The sequence below is a fragment of the Oncorhynchus nerka genome, linkage group LG21 (assembly GCF_034236695.1).
Source record: "Oncorhynchus nerka isolate Pitt River linkage group LG21, Oner_Uvic_2.0, whole genome shotgun sequence".
NCBI lineage: Eukaryota > Metazoa > Chordata > Actinopteri > Salmoniformes > Salmonidae > Oncorhynchus > Oncorhynchus nerka.
The window spans coordinates 13,118,640-13,136,511 of NC_088416.1; the positions used below are offsets into that span (position 1 = coordinate 13,118,640).

General features: G+C 40.2%; 1 protein-coding gene and 1 pseudogene across 1 annotated transcript; both read right to left on the bottom strand.

Moving 5' to 3' along the window:
* Positions 1-2,767: 2,767 nt before the first annotated feature.
* Positions 2,768-12,498, bottom strand: LOC115128102 (zinc finger protein 660-like). Its single transcript, XM_065006316.1, has 2 exons — positions 11,948-12,498; positions 2,768-5,192 (listed from the first exon to the last, which is right to left on the bottom strand). Exons 1-2 carry the CDS (start codon positions 12,267-12,269, stop codon positions 4,150-4,152), a joined length of 1,365 nt encoding a protein of 454 aa, XP_064862388.1. The 5' UTR covers positions 12,270-12,498; the 3' UTR covers positions 2,768-4,149.
* Positions 12,499-14,671: 2,173 nt separating this feature from the next.
* LOC115128101 (gastrula zinc finger protein XlCGF49.1-like) overlaps positions 14,672-17,872 on the bottom strand; it is a 62,343-nt pseudogene continuing 59,142 nt past the window's right edge.

The following is a 17,872-nucleotide window of genomic DNA, read 5'->3' on the forward strand; positions in this document are numbered from 1 at the left end:
TGAAGATATAACTGCCAAAGGGAGAGGAGATGCAATCTGCTGCAGAGATGGCCTGCAAAGTTCTGTCATACTTTCCAGGTCCGTGCCCAAACAGTTTGAGTTTCTAATTTAAAAAATGAATCTCTCCAGAAATAGTCTCTCGCTGTTGCCGCCTGTTATAGACTTCAGCTCCCAGCTGTGCCCTGGACACCATATGTAAATTGATTCCCCCCCCATCTATCTTCAGAGTTCTTTCTGTTGGGTGGCCTAAACTGGGATATGCTGAACACCCCGGCCGTCCTACAATCCAAGCTAGATGCCCTCAATCTCACACAAATTATCAAGGGACCCACCAGGTAGAACCCTAAATCCATAAACATGGGCACCCTCATAGATAGTATCCTGACCAACTTGCCCTCCAAAAACACTTTGCTGTTTTCAATCAGGATCTCAGCGACCACTGCCTCATTGCCTGCATCCTTTATGGGTCCGCGGTCAATCGACCAACCCTCATCACTGTCAAACAATCCCTGAAACACTTCCATTTATCTTTCAATATATATTTAATATATATATATATATTTTAATGCTTGTAAGACTATTCTTTGACGCATTTTCTCTTCCTTTGAAATTCTTATAGGACAAAACATGGACACAATGCAACTGGGATCAAGAAGGTACAGATATGTTGTAGGACAGCTGCATTTGAAGTGTACATTAAACCTACATAGCAGTCAATACAAACTGAAATCTATTAGCATACAAATGTGTGCAAATTATCTTTTCAGATCTTCTCAGAAATTAATCAAGTCCATGAAATGAATGTAGACAAAAATAATAATTCAAGGTCAACATAGTCCTTGAATTGTCTTTTTGCACACCTATCAAAGGTAGAGAGGCGAGGCTGGGGGGAGGACATCATCCTGCTATTTTGACAGTCCCTGAAGGACAATACAGAAGAGGTACTTGCTCTTATTCCTTCCCTTTCTCTAATGCATTTTGTAAAAAATTAGCAAGTGTAGTAAGATCATTGCTTTACTTTACTAGGACTGGAGACCACAGCAGTGATTCTGCTCTTGCCCAACCTCTTCAATGAGGACCCGAGTGGCCTTTATGTCCGTGACAAGGTATGCCTATGCACCGATCATCTGTTTCTTCATAAACATAGGTGTGCATGCTTATATAAAACTACAGCTGAACATTTGTTATGGTCTTTGTTAATTGTATGTGTATTAATTACTGGCTTTCAGTTGAAGCTCGCATCCGCTACAAGACCATGGTGCTTGTCTACGGAGCTGTGAGGGGAACGGCACCTCAGTACCTCCAGGCTCTGATCAGGCCCTACACCCAAACAAGGGCACTGCGTTCATCCACCTCTGTCCTGCTCGCCTCCCTACCACTGAGGAAGTACAGTTCCCGCGCAGCCCAGTCAAAACTGTTCGCTGCTCTGGCCACATTTTTAATGTGTGTTGTTTTTATTGTACATTATTTTTAATTTATTTTTAAATGTCATGAAGAGCACTACACAAAGTAAATGTATTATTTATTATGGTCTGACATGTCTGCAGAAATTTTGAAATTTTGTCATGTGTTTTGTTTGGTAAATTGTTTTGTAAATATTAATTCACATTTGTGGTGCCACTAAATAAACAATGAATTATTGAAATCAATATTGTTATTATTATTATAAAAATATATATATAATGGAGGGAGGGTGGACAGGGAGTTAAAAAAATGAACCCCAAAAGGTTCTTTGAGCAACCATTATAATGGGTTCTTCAAAGAACTTATCTTATAGGGGTTCCCCCACAGTTTCAATTTGACGAACCCCTACAGGATACTACAGGATCCTTTACTTTTTATAGTGTATATTGATAAAAGTCACCTTGTCCGAGAGACATTTACATAGTTATACACAGCCCAATTTGGGATGGCTAATTTGGGGCAAAATAGCGGCCACAACAGACAGACCTGATATCGCCCCATAAATCAACGTCCTTGGACGTCACGTGCTGAGTGGGAATGACCAAAGATATTCTATTTAGCTACACTTTGTAGTACATTTTTACACGTTAATAAATGTTTCTGATGCCACATCGCCTGTTTTCAAAGGGAGTCGTTGGTTTTTTAGGGGCAGTTGCTTTTTGTCTGAAATTATTTTCTCAATTGCGATACCAACTGCAGTCAGCAGATGGCGATGAGCGTCTTTCAGGTGATTCTGCCACTGTGACGTATCATCTAGTGGACGGGATGCTTCTTCAACATCAACAGTTAGTCAGCCACCTTTGTTCACTCTAACTTTATGGAAAAAGGTTTATTCAATAAATCTAGCAACTCCTCCCATACTGGGAAAATACAGGAACACACACTCAGAGCCTGAGCTCTGTTTACACCTCCAAAGGTGCCTCCCTCACACAGGAATACACACTCAGAGCCTCCTGAATGGGCCCTGTTTACACCTCCAAGGTGCCACCCTCACACAGGAATACACACTCCGAGCCTACGAGGCTTTTCTAAAAACTACACTTTGCGTGTTTCGCTCACCTCTTTTTTTTAAACTAGGTTTGAGATGTGGTATCCACTCGGCTCGCTGCCTCTCAGATCAAAGGTGGGTCCATCTGCTCCATTCCCAAAGTGTGGTCTCCCTGAGATCCCATGTTTGAGGGATCCCGGGTGCACCATTTACCCAGGTTGTCAGGAGAGGTCACCAAGTCAAGATTCACATCCCCATATGTGGTTAATTTCTTTCATATCAATTGAGGAGACAAACGTATCACACAAGTCAGAGTTATTCTTAAACTAAATATTTTATTCACTTAAGGGAGCAGGCAATACAACGTACACATATAAAAGTTAATCAATTGAGTGCTCTACGATAATGATGGCTGGTCGACGAATCACCCCCAGATGATTTGCTGAGAGCCACGAGACAAAAGTACAAAGGTCTTTTACAGCCAAGATACACCCCTTTCAATCTACATGATGAACAACAGATGTATAGAACGGGTCACAAGATTAAGATTTGTATGAAAGGTACTTATAATTCACAGCAGACAGTATCTGCTGTAAAAACAGTACCCTTTGTGTAGAGACCAGGGTCTGGCCCTGAGGTCATCTCTCCCTGGTACCATATAGAAAGAAACATTATCTCATGCTCTGGAATGCAGTCTCTTTAGATATCATCACCCAAAAGACATTGTAAATCTCCTGTCAGTGTTTTCAGGACCATCCTCAGTAGAACACACAGACACAATAGTTATAAGAACCCTCTATTCTGTTGCATAAAACAACCACTTGATGCAATAAAAGTATTATAACATAATCTTGCAATCTTTGCTCTCAGTGTCCCCTGAAAGTTGACTAGTAACAACAACTGGGACATAAAAGACACCCACCATGAGACCCACTAAATCTGCCCAAGAAGAGGAGAACAAAATAATAACCCACATCAAACTTAAAGACAGGAAGCAAACCAAAAAGGTGGATCAACTAAAGGTGTTGACTCTCCACATCTATCAAGACAACTGGAGCACTGGGCAAACAAAAGAACTGGTGTAACACATACTGACTAACGAGGTGACACCAATCAGTGCGCCCTACGAGCTAGACGTGCTAAAGTCCAACCTCAAAACATAAATGGAAAAACCAAAGCCAGTAACACCTTCCCGCTTTAAGACAACAAGAAATATATCCTATATTTTTGTTGGACAAGTTTGCTCACCACCAACAGAAAACAACTTCCATTTAACATTATAATCAACTACAATGCTTCACTTTCTACAATATTAACATGGTGTCTACTGGCTGTCAACAATTAAAAACAAGAAAAAAAACGTTTATTTCTAAATAATAATATACAAGTGTTATTTCTCACCTTTTTCTTTCTATAGAATTCTAAAACTAATTTTGTAAAAAAACTCCACTAGCTTCTAGAACTCTCATCTTCCTAAAACTCACTAGCTTCTAGAACTCTAGTCTTCCTAAAACTCAATAGCGTCCCCTTGGAACGAGCCCAAACAAAACTCATCTCCAATATGGAAAAACTTGCAGTCAAAATAAATTGTGATTCACTGGCTAAAAGCAAAACACAAAACTTTTGACTGCCCACCCTTGAGACAATCAGCAAACAAATACTCCTTCTACGATGTTTGATATAATGAAAAAACTCCTTCATGCATGTATTTTCTGATGTTTAATCAGGTATCTTTTATCAGAGTATCTCTTGTCACATTTATCACAGCCATAAGGTTTCTCTCCTGTATGTGTTCTCTGGTGTGATATCAGGTGGCTTGACTGAGTAAAACTCTTCCCACATTGAGTACAGCTATAAGGATTATTTCCTGTGTGTGTTCTCTGGTGAGTAGTTAGCTGGCAAGATGTAGTAAAACTCTTCCCACATTGAGCACAGTTATGAGGTTTCTCTCCTGTGTGTGTTCTCTGGTGTGCTATCAAGTGGCTTGACTGAGTAAAATGCTTCCCACATTGATCACAGCTATAAGGTTTCTCTCCTGTGTGTGTTCTCTGGTGTGATATCAGGGTATGTGGCTGAGTAAAACTCTTCCCACATTGACCACAGCAATAAGGTTTCTCACCTGTGTGTGTTCTCTGGTGTGATATCAGAGTTTGTGGCTGAGTAAAACTCTTCCCACATTGACCACAGCAATATGGTTTCTCTCCTGTGTGTGTTCTCTGGTGTACCATCAGATTGTTAAATGTAGTGTAACTCTTCCCACATTCATCACAGCTACAGGTTTTCTCTCCTGTGTGTGTTCTCTGGTGTGATTTTAATTGTCCTGAGAGTAGAAAACTCTTTCCACAGTCAGAGCAGCTAAAAGGTTTCTCTCCTGTATGGATTTTCTGATGTACATTAACGACTTTTGAGGAGGTGAATCTCTTCCCACAATGAGCACAGCTATAGGGTTTTACACCTGTGTGTGTTCTCTGGTGTGATATCAGGATGGTTGACTGAGTAAAACTCTTCCCACATTGAGTACAGCTAAAAGGTTTCTCTCCTGTGTGGATTCTCTGATGAATTGTAATGCCTGAGGAGGTGAAACTCTTCCCACAATCAGAGCAGCAGTGAGTTCTCTTCCCTTTGGATCTCTGCTGGTGTTTCTTGAGGTGTTCTAATGTAGAGAGACTCTTCTCTGCCTTGTCAGCTTCATGAGGTTGTTGAGGCTCCCCAGAGGATCCACAATAGTCACGTCTCTCTCCTGTGTGAACAACAAAGTCAGACAGATGGTTAAAGGCCCATAACAGCAGAAATCCACTGTAAAAGGTGATGCCAACAGCGTAGCCATGATGTTATACAACAATTGATGTCTGTAATGAATGCTCAAATTATTTAACAAATGTCTTAAAATGAGAAAGAACAGTCATATTTTCATCTTGTTTTCACATTAGTAGTAACTTTGATTATTGTAGGCTAGGAAAAAGTTATTAAAGTTGTTGAAATCCTAAGCAGTGTGCCAAAATACTTTTGGTGTCCAATATAGGACCCTTTCTGTGTTTGCTAAAATTGCGCCACGAGGGCAATGCACACACAATTTGTTTGCAGAAACTACTCCCTGCGAATTAGGAAACCACTAGTTATGGATGTAGTATATCTAGTGGTGAGTGAAGATTTTAGTTTTTCAAAATGTATTCTGAATATTACAGCACACTATCTGTGCAAGATCAGGATGCTACTCAAGGAAACTCACATGAACTTCTTCAGTCTATTTAAACTCACATTCTTAAGCCGAGGCATCCCGCTAGCGTGACAACTTCCAGTGAAACTGGAGGGCGCGCAATTCAAATGTATAATCACAAAAATGATGGATATTAAACATTTAGGTACATATACAGTTGAAGTTGGAAGTTTACATTCACCTTAGCCCAAAACATTTAAACTCAGTTTAACTCAATTCCTGACATTTAATCCTAGTAAAGAATTCCCTGTCTTAGGTCAGTTAGGGTCACCACTTTATTAAAATAATATGAAATGCCAGAATAATAGTAGAGAGAATTATTTATTTGAGCTTTTATTTATTTCATCACACTCCCAGTGGGTCAGAAGTTTACATACACTCAATTAGTATTTGGTAGCATTGCCTTGAAACTGTTTAACTTCAGTCAAACATTTCGGGTAGCCTTCCACAAGCTTCCACAATAAGTTGGGTGAATGTTGGCCCATTCCTCCTGACAGAGCTGGTGTAACTGAGTCAGGTTTGTAGGCCTCCTTGCTCGCACACACTTTTCAGTTCTGCCCACACATTTTCTATAGGATTGAGGTCAGGACCTTGTGATGGTCACTTCCAATACAACTTTGGAAGTATGCTTGTGGTCATTGTCCATTTGGAAGATTCATTTGCGACCAAGCTTTAACTTCCTGACTGATGTCTTGAGATGTTGCTTCAACATATCCACATAATTTTCTCGTCCTCATGATGACATCCATTTTGTGAAGTGCACCAGTCCCTCCTGCAGCAAAGCACCCCCACAACATGATGCTGCCACCCCCATGCTTCACGGTTGGGAAAGCGTCCCCCTTTTTCCTCCAAACATAACGATGGTCATTATGGCCAAGCAGTTCTGTTTTTGTTTCATCCGACCAGAGGACATTTCTCCACAATGAACAATCTTTGTCCCCATGTGCAGTTGCAAACCGTAGTCTGGCTTTTTTTATGGCGGTTTTTGGAGAAGTGGCTTCTTCCCTGCTGTCGATATACGTCGATATAGGACTCGTTTTACTGTGGATATAAATACTTTTGTACCCGTTTTCTCCAGCATCTTCACACAGTCCTTTGCTGTTGTTCTGGGATTGATTTGCACTTTTCGAAACCAAAGTACGTTCATCTCTAGGAGACAGTACGCATCTCCTTCCTGAGAGGTATGACGGCTGCGTGGTCAAATGGTGTTTATACTTGCAAACTACAGTTTGTACAGATGAACATGGTACCCTCAAGCATTTGGATATTGCTCCCAAGGATGAACCAGACTTGTGGAGGTCTACAATTGTTTTTCTGGGATCTTGGCTGATTTCTTTAGATTGTCCCATGATGTCAAGCAAAGAGGCACTGAGTGTCAAGGTAGGCCTTGAAATACATCCACAGGTACACATCCAATTGACTCGATGTCAATTAGCCTATCAGAAGATTCTAAAGCCATGACATCATTTTCAGGATTTTTCCAAGATGTTTAAAGGCACAGTCAACTTAGTGTATGTAAATTTCTGACCCACTGGAATTGTGATACAGTGAATTATAAGTGAAATAATCTGTCTTAACAATTGTTGAGTAATCCACTCGTTCAACATGCAGACAAAGGAATCCAAAAAGCTAAACCCTAAACTTTGTTTCAACAAGTCAAAATATGTTTCTATTTACTCCTCAGATAAGTAAATGTCACTAAATGTAATCAAACTATAATATTTCTTACGGAAAGAAGTATGTTCAATAGGAAACCGACTTTAGCAGTTGCGTCCTGTCTTCATGTCGCGCGCAAACACGAATTTCCAAGACTGTGTCCCTGTACTAAAACTGATATTTCTTATTCGTTTTGGAAGTTACAAGCCTGCAACATTTAACATAGACTGGTGACACCTTGTGGAAGCCATAGGAACTGCATCCAGGGATTTAATTTTCAGTATGCCTTTTCTCTTGCAATTCTAAGAGGATGGTCTCTCAAAAATGTAAAAAATATCTGGTTGGTATTTCTTTTGATTTTCTTCTACCATATCTAGTGTGTTATTCTCCTATATTATTTTAACATTTCTACAAAGTGTTGTCTTTCCAATGGTACCAATTATATGCATATCCTGGCTTCAGGGCCTGAGCAACAGGCAGTTTACATTGGGCACGTCATTCAGGCAGAAATTGAGAAAAAAGGGGCCTAGCCCTAATTAAGCTCTGTCTATTCATTAGTTCACAAACGTGAAAAAATCCACTGTAAAAGGTGATGCCAACAGCGTAGCCATGATGTTGAACGACAATTGATGTCTGTAATAAATGTTAAAATTATTTGACAATTGTCTTAAAAATGAGCAAGAAGTCATATTTTGTCTTGTTTTCACATTAGTAGTAACATCTAACAACTAGAAATAATGTTGTTGAAACTCTAAGCAGTGTGCCAGAAGACTTTTGGTCTCCAATACAGGCCCCTTTCGGTGTTTTCTAAAATTGCGGCACGAGGGCAATTTGATTGCAGAAACTCCTCCAAGCTAATGAGGAAACCACTAGTTATGGATGTAGTATATCTGGTAATGAGGAAACCACTAGTTATGGATGTAGTATATCTGGTAATGAGGAAACCATTAGTTATGGATGTAGTATATCTGGTAATGAGGAAACCACTAGTTATGGATGTAGTATATCTGCTCATTTGGAAACCACTAGTTATGGATGTAGTATATCTGGTAATGAGGAAACCACTAGTTATGGATGTAGTATATCTGGTAATGAGGAAACCACTAGTTATGGATGTAGTATATCTGGTAATGAGGAAACCACTAGTTATGGATGTAGTATATCTGGTAATGAGGAAACCATTAGTTATGGATGTAGTATATCTGGTAATGAGGAAACCACTAGTTATGGATGTAGTATATCTGCTCATTTGGAAACCACTAGTTATGGATGTAGTATATCTGCTAATGAGGAAACCACTAGTTATGGATGTAGTATATCTGGTAATGAGGAAACCACTAGTTATGGATGTAGTATATCTGGTAATGAGGAAACCACTAGTTATGGATGTAGTATATCTGGTAATGAGGAAACCATTAGTTATGGATGTAGTATATCTGGTAATGAGGAAACCACTAGTTATGGATGTAGTATATCTGCTCATTTGGAAACCACTAGTTATGGATGTAGTATATCTGGTAATGAGGAAACCACTAGTTATGGATGTAGTATATCTGGTAATGAGGAAACCACTAGTTATGGATGTAGTATATCTGGTAATGAGGAAACCACTAGTTATGGATGTAGTATATCTGGTAATGAGGAAACCGATAGTTATGGATGTAGTATATCTGGTAATGAGGAAACCACTAGTTATGGATGTAGTATATCTGGTAATGAGGAAACCGATAGTTATGGATGTAGTATATCTGGTAATGAGGAAACCACTAGTTATGGATGTAGTATATCTGGTAATGAGGAAACCACTAGTCATGGATGTAGTATATCTGGTAATGAGGAAACCACTAGTATTGGATGTAGTATATCTGCCTGGAGCAAAAACGGTGAGAAAAGATTTTAGTTTTTCACAATGTATTCTGAATGTGAATGGGGGAAAACTCAGGGGAGTAACCTCCATTTCCAGGTTGCTTATGACTGCATATCACACTACTTTGGATTATAATTGTAAAGCTCGCTTGAATCTCCTACTTAATATGTTTGTGTTACTGTCGCAAATCAACTGCTTTAAACTTTTAAAAAACACTTCAACCAGAATTGTACTTTGGCTAGCTTTGCCATCAGCCTGACAATGAGGGTTTGTAAGTGTTTGCCAAATTGGCCCATAACTTCACCTAACAATAACATAGACCTACTGTAGGACCCATAACTTCACCTAACAACAACATAAACCTACTGTAGGACCCATAACTTCAACTAACAATAGCATAGACCTACTGTAGGACCCATAAGGTCACCAAACAACAAATATACCTATGTCATGATGTTTGTCATTTGACTGGCATTTAGAAAATGATTTCTTGAATCAGCTGATGATAGTTGAACATGTGACTGTAACTAAACAGCTACAGTATTAAGAACTATGTGTAATTATTGAAGAACCACGTTAATGACAGTATCCATTTGGGTGCTGTCAATCAACTTCAGATGACTCTCGGTTTAAACCATTGCGAAATCCAAACTCTGAAATGATTTAGGATTTCTGTACACATGAAAACTGTTTTCCCAGCGTAATATAAGGAGACAATAAATGTTACGTAGTTCGAGTGCATTTCAGATATCTGAATACAAAAAATGTCCAACAACAAGATCCGGTATTTAAGATTACTTCTTATCCTTTGCAAAAATAGCCTAAAGCAGCTGTGTCTGTCCCGAATTCACTGGGAAACTGAGGGCCCAGAATATGTTATACAATGTCGCAAGCTTGCTATTGGGAGTTTTGGCTGACCCAGTTGATTGAATGTTTCAAGTTCGTTGTCGACAGGGCATGTGCAGCCAATGTGATTTATAGAATATTGATTTTTAATCAGGATATTTTCTACCTTCAGGCTGCAATGTTTTTATTTGTAGGCTCTATTTTTACATAGTTGGCAACTAGAATTCATCCATGATGTCATAATGGCAATAAAAGTTACTTTAAGATTTGTATAATTTTCATCTTCTGGTTAGGTTATATTGATGACTGGCTCCCTCTAGTAATTTGTGTATCTGTAATAATTTAATCACAAAACAGCTGGTTAAAGCATCAGAAAAGTTACGTACATATAGTTGATTTTATTAAAACACATGGGGCGATTGATGGAAAGAACAGATGACTCTTGGTTGAACAAGATATATTTTAGTTGGGGACAGCACTAGAACATGATTTTGGGGCTCATGAGTGGTGCAGCGGTCTAAGACACTGCATCTTAGTGCTTGAGGCTTCACTACAGACACCCTGGTTTGATTCCAGCCGTTATTGGGAGTCCCATAGGGTGGCACACAATTGGCCCAGTGTCGTCCAGGGTAGGCAGTCATTGTAAATAAGAATTTGTTCTTAATTGACTTGCCTAGTTAAAAAAAAGAGGTTACATTTAAATAAATGTAAAAAAATAGTGTTTTATGACAAACCGTTTTATACAAATCTGTCAAGGCACCAACTTAGAGAAGGGATTAAAACAAAGGTTTCAAACCAATTCATGAATGTAACTGAATCTAGGTATGTCTTGCCTTTAATGTAAGGGCATGAAAAAAATTGGCTGAATATTATACAATGACTTATCAACAGCTCTAATAATTTGACACCCACAAGAAATCTTCACTCGCAATTATAGAATATACTATATAGCCTAGAAACCTGGTTAAACTATCATTATGACATCATGGATGAATTCTAGAATATACTATATAGCCTCAATCTGGTTAAAACTTTCATTATGAACTCATGGATGGCCAGTCCTTGTATTCATAGTGTAGTGAATTCAGGGAGTAGGCCTGAGGTGGACTCAAACCTGGGTCCACTGACTGTCAAGTCAACACCTTATAACTGTTACGCCAAGATGTCTGGACTTCATGACGAGGTCGCTTGGTGTTGGGTTACGGTTGCTACAATAGCTTTCTATATGAATTTGAGAGTGGTTACATTTCTCCTTCCCCCATCCTTCAGCTGTTTACCAAATCAAGTCTCTGGGCAGTCATTTTGTTGCTGTTTAAAAAACCCACACAACCCAGCAATCTGCAGTTCAAACAATAACAAATGTGTCATTCCACCACTGTTTTGGTAATAAGATGATGATGGGTCTGGAGAAATGTAATTACTTTCAAATTCATAGACAGACCTATGGATGTAAGGACTGACCATCCATGAAATCAACATTATAGTTTTAACCATGTTGAGGCTATACAGTGTTGGTTTACATTGTTTCTAAACATTGGAGTAAAAAAAGTTTTTTCCTGATTCTGATGGGGTACAACAGTTGAACAAAGCTCATGAGGAATTTATAAGTGATTTCTTCAAGAAACAATGAGTACATATCATTCATGTATAAGTCCCAAAATGGATGTAACAACTGCTGATTGCCCCTTTAAGACTACATATTGGGCTAAACTAATGGGAGATATTGAGAACTACAGTACTTCAGGCATTGTAAATGGATGCATTTGATCAATTGTTAACGTTTTGTTGATGGTCCACTCTTGATGTTCTACACCTTACAGTGTAGCTTCAGCCATTCCTACAGAACAACATTAAAGTGTAGAACCCCTTTACTTCATATTGGTTCAACGACTGCAGAGACGGTACTTACTGGTGTTAAACAGATCTCCAACCTCTTCTTCCTCCAATGTGACAGTCATCTTCTCATCCTCCTCTTTCACTCCAAAAACTGCATCCTCCTCTTTCTCCTCTTCTTTTACTGTAACATCCTCCTCTTCTTTCACTCTGAACGCGTCTTCCTCTTCTTTCACTGAAACGTCTTTCTCTTCTTCTTTCACGGTAAAAGCCTCACCCTCTACTTGTTTTTGTATTGTAACAGCCTCCTCTTCCTCCTCCTCTTTCACAAGAGCTTCTTTCTCCGTCCAGCAGACCACCTCTTCTTTAACAGGAGGAGAGTAGCTTAGTGAACTCATGGTCGGGGATGTTAGCTAGCTAGCATTAGCGACTAGACTAGTTCTAAACCAGCTAGCTGACAAACAACGTAAATATATAATTAAATGGGCCAACAAGTACATACAACAGAAGTGTGTTTCATACACAGCGACTAATATACACCAAAACAGTGTAAAGAGCGTGAATGTTGCTGCTATGTTTGCTAGAAAGCTACGGAGGTGTCTGACTAGCTGTTGTTGTTGAAGGAGCGGCCCGTCCACTAGATTATACGTCACACTGGCAGCGTCGCCGGAACCTAAAAAACTCACATCTCCACCAGCTGACTGGAGTGGGCAACGCAGTTGAGGAACCAAACGTTTATTTTTCATTTATTTCATAAAAGTTGATTATAAAATTAAGTTGTTCAACGAGAAGCATGTGTTGATTGATTCGTTTTAGAATTTAAAACAAACTTTACACCTACTACATATTTTTATTTAGCCATACATCTGACATGGATCATTTTGACCCCAGAGGCATATATTTTATTATAGCCAAAATGTGGTTTATTCAATTCTTCCAATTTTTCATGACTTTGTCAATCAACTTGTTCTTAATAAATTTAAATATGGTTTAGTGTATCAATATGGACTTTTAACAAATTCAAATTTGGAGTCATTTTGACCCCAGGCAAAAGCACCTTTGATAAATAGGATGTTTATTTTCAAATCCAAATCACATTTTATTGGTCACATACACGTGTTTAGCAGATGTTATTGCGGGTGTAGTGAAATGCTTGTGGTTTTAGCTCTGACAGTGCAGTAATATCTAACAAGTAATATCAAACAATTTCACAACATATACCCAATACACACAAATCTAAGTATTCAAATCTAGGTTTCTCTGTCGACATGATCCATCCCACCAGAGGGTGGAGGGGCACCAGTATCAGTGGTTTTGACCAGATAGACACCTGAAGACACACAGTATAGTGCCTCTCATGTACTCTCCTAAGATTGGAGTTTTCTATACCACGTATCACATGACTGTACAAAATTGCCAATGGTAGAAAACTCTGCCAACACTCTGCCAGCAGAAGAAGAATCTGCCAACGGTAGAAAACTCTCCCAGTGGTAGAAAAGGCTACCAGAAGTATACAGTGCATTCGTAATATATTCAGACCCCTTCACTTTTTCCACATTTTATTACATTACAGCCTTATTCTAAAATGGACGATTTTTTCCCTCATCAATCTACACACAATTCCCCATAATGACATCACAATACACCATAATGACATCACAATACCCCATAATGACATCACAATACCCCATAATGACATCACAATACACCATAATGACAAACCAAAAACAGTTTTTTTTTTTTTACAATTATGCACGTATTCAGACCCTTTGCTATGAGACTCGAAATTGAGCTCAGATGCACCCCGATTCCATTGATCATCCTTGAGATGTTTCTACAACTTGATTGGAGGCCACCTGTGGTAAATTCAATTGATTGGACATGATTTGGAAATGCACACACCTGTCTATATATGGTCCCACAGGTAACCAAGCCATGAGGTCAAAGGAATTGTCCGTAGAGCTCCAATACAGGATTGTGGCAAGGCACAGATCTGGGGATGGGTACCAAAAACATTTCTGCAGCATTTAAAGGTGCCCAAGAACACAGTGACCTCCATCACACTTAATGGAAGGAGTTTATTATAATTATTATTATTTGTAGTCTGAATCCGTGGAGCTGCAGGGATTTGTAGTCTCAGTGGCCTCCATCATACTTAATGGAAGAAGTCTGTTATTATTATTATGTGTAGTCTGAATCCATGGAGCTGCAGGGATTTGTAGTCTTAGTGGCCTCCATCATACTTAATGGAATAAGTTTATTATTATTATTATGTGTAGTCTGAATCCGTGGAGCTGCAGGGATTTGTACTCTTAGTGGCCTCCATCATACTTAATGGAATAAGTTTATTATTATTAATAGTAGTCTTGCATGTTGTCTACTTTGATGCTAATTAGCATTTTCGAATCCGTGAATAAAGGATCCCCATTAGTTCCTGCCAAGGCAGCAGCTACTCTTCCTGGGGTCCAGCAAAATAAAGGCAGTTATACAATATTAAAAACATTACAACAGATTCACAACACACGGTGTGCCCTTAGTCACCTTGTCCTAGAGAGATTTACATGGTTATCAAAACGTCACACCAGGGTGAGCCTAAACAAAACACAGCCCTGTGGGGAAAATGAATGGTGGAAAAACGATGTGAACCATTTCCCTGTTTGACCTGTAGTTGTTATGGATATTATGACTCTACAGCACCCCACAGTGGACGGGTCACAATATGTTACATTGATAAAGCACACTTTATTTAACCTCCATGTTATCTTGTTTTTACATGGCATTGTAGATTTTCTTGATTCTCTCATTTCGTTTTTAGGTCCTCTGACTGGGAAAATGTCTTTCCACAATGAGAGCAGTGGTATGTCTTCTCCTCCTGCGTATTTGTATGTATTCTTTCATGCTCTTTCAGGTACCTTAACCGGTTAAATCTCTTTCCACAGTGGGAGCAGTGGTACGTCATTTTTCCTGTGTGTGTCCTCTCATGCTGGTTCAGGTTTCCTAACTGGGCAAAATGCTTTCCACAATGGGAACATTGGTAAGGCTTTTCTCCTGTGTGTATTCTCTCATGCACCTTCGGGCTCCCTAACTGGGTACAACTCTTTCCACAATAGGAACATTGGAAAAGTTTTTCCCCTGTGTGTTCCTCTCATGCATTTGCAGGCTCCCTAACTGGGTAAACGTAATTCCACATTGGGAACAGTGGTAAGGCTTCTCTCCAGTGTGCATTGTCTTGTGTGTTCTCAGGCTCCCTAACTGAGTAAAACTCTTTCCAAACTGGGGGAAGTGAAGTCGTCCTGCTGGTTTGGACGTCTCAGGGTCTGGTTTCCCTGAAGGACTCTTCCTGCTGTCAGAAGGAGAGTTTGGTCTCTCTCCTGTCAGAGACAAACAGATTATTTAATTAAACAGAGACCTGAATGAAACCTCCACATGATAAAACTTCCTATGACGTTTAAGACAAGACTAGACCAGGGCTCTGTTCTAGGCCCTCTCCTATTCTCGCTATACACCAAGTCACTTGGCTCTGTCATAACCTCACATGGTCTCTCCTATCATTGCTATGTAGACGACACACAATTAATCTTCTCCTTTCCCCCTTCTGATGACCAGGTGGCGAATCGCATCTCTGCATGTCTGGCAGACATATCAGTGTGGATGACGGATCACCACCTCAAGCTGAACCTCGGCAAGACGGAGCTGCTCTTCCTCCCGGGGAAGGACTGCCCGTTCCATGATCTCGCCATCACGGTTGACAACTCCATTGTGTCCTCCTCCCAGAGCGCTAAGAACCTTGGCGTGATCCTGGACAACACCCTGTCGTTCTCAACTAACATCAAGGCGGTGGTCCGTTCTTGTAGGTTCATGCTCTACAACATCCGCAGAGTACGACCCTGCCTCACACAGGAAGCAGCGCAGGTCCTAATCCAGGCACTTGTCATCTCCCGTCTGGATTACTGCAACTCGCTGTTGGCTGGGCTCCCTGCCTGTGCCATTAAACCCCTACAACTCATCCAGAACGCCGCAGCCCGTCTGGTGTTCAACCTTCCCAAGTTCTCTCACGTCACCCCGCTCCTCCGCTCTCTCCACTGGCTTCCAGTTGAAGCTCGCATCCGCTACAAGACCATGGTGCTTGCCTACGGAGCTGTGAGGGGAACGGCACCTCAGTACCTCCAGGCTCTGATCAGGCCCTACACCCAAACAAGGGCACTGCGTTCATCCACCTCTGGCCTGCTCGCCTCCCTACCACTGAGGAAGTACAGTTCCCGCGCAGCCCAGTCAAAACTGTTCGCTGCTCTGGCCCCCCAATGGTGGAACAAACTCCCTCACGACGCCAGGACAGCGGAGTCAATCACCACCTTCCGGAGACACCTGAAACCCCACCTCTTTCAGGAATACCTAGGATAGGATAAAGTAATCCTTCTCACCCCCCTTAAAAGATTTAGATGCACTATTGTAAAGTGGCTGTTCCACTGGATGTCTTAAGGTGAACGCACCAATTTGTAAGTCGCTCTGGATAAGAGCGTCTGCTAAATGACTTAAATGTAAATGTAAATGTAGATCCCTCAATCACCTGAAGCCAGTTTTCACAAGTATTATTAAACCGACTACAAAATGCAGGTCTCTGTGTGGTTCTTAGTCAGAGAGGCCTTCAGTCAGTATGGTCAGGAGGAGTTTGGTTGTCTTTTACAAGGAGCTCTTGACTAATGCATGATTACACCAGAGGAAGTCATGTCAGAGTACTTCCAGTACAAGAGGTTTGCCCAGGGCCCATCAGCTGACCCATGTTAGAGTTGCGTAAATTCGAATCTGGTATCAGGATAAATATAACAATGAGTCACCGATTGTATACTATATATTTTTTATTAGCAAAGTAATAAATGGCAAATGCAACTTTCGTATATATGGGCTCACTGTAATACCACGCAGGGCAGAACAGAGAACTGACAAGATGTATGTAAAACAGTATTCTTTATACTGTGATAGACAGTTCCAACCCGTCTGTTGGCCTATCACAGTAGAGGCTGGGCGTGGTTTAAACTTGCTCAGCCTATTGCAGGCGCTCAGGCGGGTCCCCGCCTCTAGGCGCTTCTGTTGATAGATGTAACTGTTGCTGTGAAGAACATCCATGCGCTCATGCTCCATACCGTTATCTCGCACCTGGCTCCTGTTATCTAACAAAAGGCCGCTTGTTCTGCAACCCCACGCTCTACATAGGTCCTGTCTTCTGTATTTTTCCATCATGAGAAAGGCCCATGGCCCTGAAGCTTTTAACAATGTTTCAAGTCAGCTATGTTGCATAACACATACATACATCCATACAAGCCAACAGCAGATAATATTAAATCATATATATGGTAATGGCTATAATGTAAAACACAGGATCCAACACCCAACGAGACATTTTCCTCAATGTCCTGCAGTCAGGTGTGTACTGGGATAATGTTCAATGCCCGCCGCCCCTACAGATCATGCCATAGTAGAGTTATTTGTTGATATAAACTCCGAAAGTGTGAGGAAGGGTAGATTTAGACTCAACACCATGTGTGACAGGTTATTGGTAATATTCATAGCCTGTTATACATTAAAAAGTATTAGTAAGTTCATAGTATGTGAGGATCTTAAAACATCTAGGGTTAAAAAGATCATGCATTCAGTATTAGTTGATAGAGATTGATAACATTCATATAATTGTGTTAAAAAGTTCAAATCCGTCAAGCGTACAAAGGGTACGAATTGTGAGAGGAATGTGTAAACGTTATATTGATTACTTTATTTTGTGGTGCCTAATGGAAGTGTAGAAGTGTTAACCTGTCTACTAAATGCTCTTGATCTATGAGCCTGAGATCGATTGCTCTGGTCTCCACCCAAGTTCCCGGGGAAATCGCGGTCTTTCCTCATTGCACTAAAAGTTTTCATTGAGGAAATGATATCGTATCACTCTCGTGATGATTTCTCCCCTTTTTCAGGTACGTTATTGATGATAAAAAAAGAGTAATTCAATTTG